The 6,717-nt window shown below is 49.0% G+C and overlaps 1 protein-coding gene across 1 annotated transcript; it reads right to left on the bottom strand.

The window, feature by feature from the left end:
- Positions 1–207: 207 nt before the first annotated feature.
- LOC125508005 (uncharacterized) lies at positions 208–2,932 on the bottom strand. Its single transcript, XM_048672550.2, has 3 exons — positions 2,667–2,932; positions 915–1,120; positions 208–821 (listed from the first exon to the last, which is right to left on the bottom strand). Exons 1-3 carry the CDS (start codon positions 2,832–2,834, stop codon positions 419–421), a joined length of 777 nt encoding a protein of 258 aa, XP_048528507.2. The 5' UTR covers positions 2,835–2,932; the 3' UTR covers positions 208–418.
- Positions 2,933–6,717: the final 3,785 nt, after the last annotated feature.

Here is a 6,717-nt window from a genome sequence, read left to right as displayed (position 1 = left end):
AATTGAAGCACTTAGATCTGCGATAGCTAGTGCAGATCTAGATGTGCCCTGCTTGCAGTGTTCAGCTAATTTGGTGTTCATGTAGGACCTTCAAATATTCTATGAACCTTGTGGGTGGAGGAAACGAAAGTTCAGTATAAATAGTGTAAGTAGTTCGGCTAAATGAGCAGTAATACAGCATCATCGCACACTGCAGAGAACAAAGGCTTCATAGAACAGCAGCTATCTTACTGCTTCTAATCTCATGATCCGTAGTTGTACAGAGATAAACAGCCAGTTGTAGCATCTCATCGCTCAAGCCGCGCACTGCAACACCGCACAGTGTCATCACCTCACTAATTAATTATAACAAACTCAAAAGGTCCTTGGTAGAACAACAGGTTAAGCTGCAACACATTTTAGGTGTCATCCTCAGCTCTCATTCCTCCGACGTCAGGAGCACACTGCCCCTGCAGTAGGGGCAGTCGCCGTGGGATCGAAGCCACCGCTCGAGGCACGCCGAGTGGAAGACATGCTTGCACCGCAGCTGCATGAGCCCGTCTGCCTCGCCGCACCTCTCCAGGCATATCGAGCACTCGCAGGCTGTTTCTTGTAGCACATGGACCGGTTCGGTGCACGGGGTGACAGGCATGCACTTATCTACGGTGCTGAAAGGCTCTGGGAATGTTTCTTGGACTTTGTTGTAGGTGGTGATGGATACACTGGATTGGAAGTAACTGGTTAGGCTACCAAGTTCGCTATCGGCCAAGTTGGAAATACCAATGTCAGCAGGATGAGTTACTACTCCAGCCCAAATGGTTTCGGAGCACGAAGTGTTTTCCCTGAAACAATGGACGATCATGAGTAAACATAGAACGAATATAGATCATCAAATTCTGCACTGGAAGAACAACGTGATAAGTTTTGTTTTGGACCTTCTTCCTGACAAGTCCACACTATTAAGCCTCTGAAGAAGCCTTTCTCTAGCCTGTTGAACAGCATCAGGAAGCCGTCCATGATCCGATACACTCTGGCTTAGCCTTGACCTGGAGCACGTGAACCCTATGTGTTCTATTTTGTTTCCAGCACATCCCACAAGCTTAGCCCCATCTCTTTGGTTTGCCGGAACAAGTTCCTGGCCCTGTTTTTTTTTTAAATAACACATGTTAGAACCTATTCGTAGAGACTGAAGAACGTTTCACAACTATCATCATCACAACAGAAAACTTGGGAAAATAAGACTGTGTTATTCTCCGCCGAAAGTGGTTTGTTGCATGCCTGGAAATAGCTCAACGATGCGTAGGAAATAGCAGCCAACTCATGACATCAATAGGAGATTCTACACATATTTAACTAATTTTCCATAGGCTACAAGCCTGTGATAAGGGTCAAGAGTTCATCTGCTCATAACTGAGATATGTCTCAAAACTGTGTTTGCTCCATTATCAGAGTTCTAGCAAGTAATTTGGTAGAAATTGATCAAACATGAGGAATATTTGACATAATAACACTCACTAGACAAATGGTTGCTCTTTCTGAAAATAAACATTCAGACGGTGAGCAATCACAGAGATTAGCACTTTGTAGTCCCCACAATGATTTCGGCCACTTAAAGCTTTGGCGTAATCATTCTACCAAAGCCTGCAAGGCTGCAACTCATTACTCATCCATGTCACTGAATAGCTGTTCAAAAGAACTATCATTGTCATGCACACACTGAACTTTCCACAATAGATTAGTAGAGCCTCATTTTTCTAGGAAAGAATATTCCAGTATATACTGGCTCTACGACAACACTTACTGTAAAAGTATGATTATCAGTTCAATACACGAACCCCCTAAATTCTAAAACCAGTTACTTATATATATAGTTTGGAAAAAGACGGCACAAAATTTCTGGTACAAGCTCAGATTTGCCAAAAACATCTGCAGCCTCTTTGTCAAAGATGTTTATGAGGAAATACGAGATTGTCCCTTCGTTGCAAAATTAAATAAAACAACACTCATGAACAAACTAACAAGAGCTATATGCAACACAATCATTCCTATGCAGTGAACAATTTGTGCGTGGGCGAAACATGTACGCGGTCAGGTATTGAACAAAGGGTACACACATAAACAGAAGTGCAGCTGGTTCATGGTTCCACACCCTGGTTCATCTCAATTCCCAACCAATCCCGGCAAACGTACACCAAGAACACATAATACATATTCTACTTGGTCTTCATGTTAGTCCCACAAAAATAACAGTATTTCTCCCTTGATCTAATAAACAAAATCTAGTATAGTAACAGTAGCTTTTCTGAATTAAGTGTTACTACCAAATTGTGCACAGGGCCATGCTCCTCAGTCCATGTATAAAATATGAATTTTACCAACCTTGTTCTTGAATCTTGACTAGCTGTAACTGCTCTGACCCCATGGCGTCCCCACACCCTACTGCACTATCTAGTTTTGTGAAACAAATGTTTCGATATTTTTCCGCGGACGCGCATCAAAACGCACCCCTGAATTGCTGCCTCAACCCTTAACATCCGGACTCGCAAAAACAAGCCCCCGCAAATCGCGGCAACTGAAGCTCCAGACAGGAAGCAAAACCATGCAGAGAAAAAGTAACAGATCGCAGGCCACTTGGGCCAGGGTAGGGAGGGGATCGAGGAAGATGAGATGAGACGGCGCGAGCTCACCAGCTTGTGATGATGGTGGTGGTGGTGGTTTGAGACGGCCGAGCTGCGCTGGCGGCGGGGGGCGGAGGCGCTCGCCCCGCGGCAGGGCCGGCGGCGCGGGTCGGGGGGCTCCGGCGGCGCCGGCGAGGGGCGGCGCTGGAAGTAGAGGAGCTTGGAGGCGATCGGCATGCAAGGGAGGGAAGGGAGATGTGGCAAACTGTTGCAGCTCCACCTGCTTCTCACACCGCTCTGTCTCTCCCTCCTTCCTCTTTGCACTAGCACTAGTGGCTTTATATCTCGAGATGTCGAGAGAGAGAAAAAGCGGTAGTGGCTTTATTTATTGCAGCGTTTCAGTTCTCTTTTCGTGTTGCGCCTCTCCCTTTCTTTCTCGGGTCTGATTTTTTCAAGAATCTTTGGGGATTTTTGTTGCTGTCGTTGTACCGTCCGATCAGGGAAATGGACGGTGGGATGGGCAGCTGATGAAAGGGACGTGACCCGCGAGAACAGTGAAGTGTGACATCCTAGTACTAGTAACTCACTTGGAACAGTCGTCTTCTTTGCTCCAACTATGGCTACTAAGAGTTGTCCTTCAATTAATGATAGATACATTCATTTGAGGAACAAGTTTGAGACAAGTTTTTTCAAGTTTTTTGAATGAAAGGAGTAAAAATCTTCTAGGTAAGGGCCTCTATATTCACATGATTCTAAAAACATACTAGTAACAGAAATAGGAAAATCATAGAATTGCAATGTCATACCCATTTGAATCTTATGTAGAATTTTCATATGTTTGATTGTATGTATCGCTGAAAAACGGTATGGCTTTTGAGTGTTTTTGAGTCGATGCTAAAGTTTTAATATAAAGGAATATTTCGAAAAATATATATCGGAAATTTCTATGGATCGCATCAAACGACCAACGATGCTGCGCTATCTGCTATCTGAAGAACAACTGAAGGAAGCACGATGCCAAGTGCCACCAATGTTCGGAAAACACCACTCAATCAAGCACGATGAATGATTACTTTGGAGTAAGATTTGATTCTAATGAAATCTTGTGATTGCTTGGCAGCAATAATATAGTGTCAAAAATACTCTTTTATTATGAAACGGAAGAAGTAGCTAATTAAGTCTCGCTGCTAATGCGTCTCTCGACGACCTTGAGGGCCATTTCAAAAGTTGGTGGCCGTCATAATCCGAAACCGAGACTCGACCAGCAAGGTTAAATGTCGTCAAATGTCCTCACTATAATTAATTAACTATAACTTTCGTCCTGGTTTATTGGTCCCTTTTATAATTTATGTCAAATTTTGTCCAAAGATTTAATTTACAAAGTGTTAATACATGTCAACGAAAATTGTATAGTTGGATTTCTATTTAAACATAGTTTTCAATAATATAATTTTTATGACATGTATAAATATATTATTAATTAAATTTATGATCATTATTTTGCATAAAATACAATAAGGACCGATAAACCACGATGAAGATAATACTACTCCGGCGATAAGTACACTTATCAACGTTACGAGTGCGATGGTTACCTTTTTTGGCCAGCGCGACTAGGTTGCTCCCGTTATAAAACTTCACCACGAGAGACTCGTGAAAGGGCCAGCGCTAATAACTCTCCGGCTTTTGAGTTTTTGACCATCCCAAACGCCACGAGCGTGCTGGCCGCGCTAATCGAGGAGGCGAGGGCAGGTGGCAGTGCCGTGTTGGCCGGTAGCTCACACGTGGCACTGCAAGTCACAAGTCAAACTTTTCTGACTCGACCAGACAAATCTCGCTCTCTTCATGACTCCGTCTAAGGCCAACTTCACCGCGCGACCTCAAACTGATGTTTAGTTTGGTCGGATTTTGTCTTTTTGAGATGTCGATGGATTCGTCCGTGTCCGTTCTTGTTCGTTGGATCGTGTGTGCGCTTACCTTGCGGCCGCACCTTAAATCATGTCCGCGTTGGACATGATTTAAAAAAATAGAAAAATGTAAATAAAATGATTAAAAAAAATAAATAAGCGTAGTTTAATAAACATAAAACTTAGTTAGGGTCGTCACGGTCACAAAACGGTCCAGTTTCACGTCCAACTTGACATAATTAAACATAAAAAAGAAAATAAAAAACGGTCGCCGCCAGTGCGCTCCTGCCCGTGCCCGTCGATGTCGTCGCCGTCTTCAGTGGCCGTCGGCGTCGTCGGCGTCGCTGACGAGGTCCACGTAGGCCGGCGGCGTCCAGAGGTGGGCCGCCGGTGCGCGGTAGACGGGGGCGGGCTGGACGGCGGGAGGTGCCTGCACGACCTCCTCCCGTGGTGACGCCTCCCGCTCCGGTGACCGCGGCGGAGTGGCGCACCAATTCACGCCCACTGCGGCTGGCCATCTCCGGTGCAGTGCAGGACCAGCCCCACCCCTGGCCCAGCAGACCCGGGTGGAACGCGGCCACCGGCTCCTCCTCCATCGCCTCCTCCACGGCCACCATCTCCAGCTCGGGTATGGCTACCTTGCCGGCGGCGGAGTGGGCCATCATCTCCTCCAGGCCCTCCCATTGCCACTCATCATGCGTGTACATGGAGTCCTCCATGACACGCGCCATGAGACGAGCCTCCTCCTCCGCTGTCATGCGAGGAGGTGGTGGTGGAGATGGCGAAGGCGACAGCGACGACGTGGGCGTGAGGCCGCGCACCAGCCTATGCCCGCGCTCCTGGGGAGCAGGCGCTGCGTGCTTCCGACGTGGCCGACGTGGCCGCCGTGGCCCAGACGCCGTGCCGGCGAAGAAGGAGGCACGCCGCACGTCGTGCTCGTCCCTGAGCCAGGTATCCCAGAGGGAGGAGTCCGGGGCGTACCTGTCGTCGTAGTACAGGTCGTCGGGGAGGAGGCGGCGGTGGCGCTCGATCTCTTCACGACGCGCACGACCGCTTGCCGGGACCAGCGGGATCGGCACACGATCGGTGGACAGGTGCCAGTTGTTGGGGAGGTGGACGTCGCTCCAGGGGAGAGGCGATCTGGAGCGATGTCCTCGTCTCCTAATAACAGCGGCACACCGACGTGCGGATGTAGTGCCGGTCGCGCTCGCCAGCGGACGTGGGGGCCGATGAAGAAAGCGGGCGGCGCGGGGGCCCGACGTGGTGGTGATGCGGCCTCCTTCTTCACGGAGCCGGCGCGGCGCCCCGACGAGGAGCCGGCCTCGCGGTCGTGCTTCCCCTTGCGGTTCCAGAAGCCCATGGCTTCGAGGTGGCCGGCCGGCGAGCTCGACAAAGGAGGGCTAAGGTTTAGCGCGGTCGGGTTTCGAGGAGGCCGCGGGATGGAGTGAGGCAGTGTGGACGACGACCGATTCACGGGTTCCTCATTTAAGAAGGACGACGACCTTCCATTGGGCCGATGACAGGTGGGGTCGGCCATCCGTGCGCATTGATGTTGGCGAGTGGAAGGTAGGTGGCCGCCCCGCCACGCGGCCAGACGCGGATGAGCGGCGCGTCCGTTCGGTGTCCGCGGCGACCCAAACCCGACGCAAAGATGCACTCGAAATGGGTCGGTCCAGACACAAAACGGACTAGATGGGTCCGGACCGTCGCGCGCTGGGCCACCTTATTTGTCCGTTTTATCCCAAACAGACAGGGTCGGACAGAATGGGGTCGTGCGGTGGAGTTGGCCTAAGAGCATCTCCAACAGGCGCCGAACGCGCCGCGCGCAAAAAACTGATTTGCCGCGTGCCCATCGCCTGGTTTGGCGCGGCGCTGGCTCCAGCAGCCGTGCTAAAATGCAGCGCGCGCCGCTCCAGCAGCGCGCAAAAATGCAGCTAATACGTCTCCAACGTATCTATAATTTTTGATTGCTCCATGCTATACTATCTACTGTTTTGGACTATATTAGGCTTTATTTTCCACTTTTATATTATTTTTGGGACTAACCTATTAACCGGAGGCCCAATCCAGAATTGCTGTTTTTTTTGCCTATTTCAGTGTTTCGAAGAAACAAAATATCAAACGGAGTTCAAACAGAAAAATCCTTTTTGGAACATGATTTTCTTCTCGGGTAAGACCCAGGAGACTTGGACCCTATTCCAAGAAGTACCGAA

Source organism: Triticum urartu, chromosome 5A (assembly GCF_056163025.1).
Source record: "Triticum urartu cultivar PI428250 chromosome 5A, HENAU_Tu73, whole genome shotgun sequence".
In the NCBI taxonomy this organism is placed as follows: domain Eukaryota; kingdom Viridiplantae; phylum Streptophyta; class Magnoliopsida; order Poales; family Poaceae; genus Triticum; species Triticum urartu.
Note: the sequence above shows the minus strand (reverse complement) of the source record. Positions and strands in the feature narration are given on the sequence as shown.

Coding starts and splice junctions, on each gene's coding strand:
- LOC125508005 (XM_048672550.2), bottom strand. CDS start 2,834: ATGCCGATCGCCTCCAAGCTCCTCTACTTCCAGCGCCGCCCCTCGCCG. Junction 1,121..2,666: donor ACCACCATCATCACAAGCTG/GTGAGCTCGCGC, acceptor AAAAAAAAACAG/GGCCAGGAACTTGTTCCGGC. Junction 822..914: donor GTGGACTTGTCAGGAAGAAG/GTCCAAAACAAA, acceptor CCATTGTTTCAG/GGAAAACACTTCGTGCTCCG.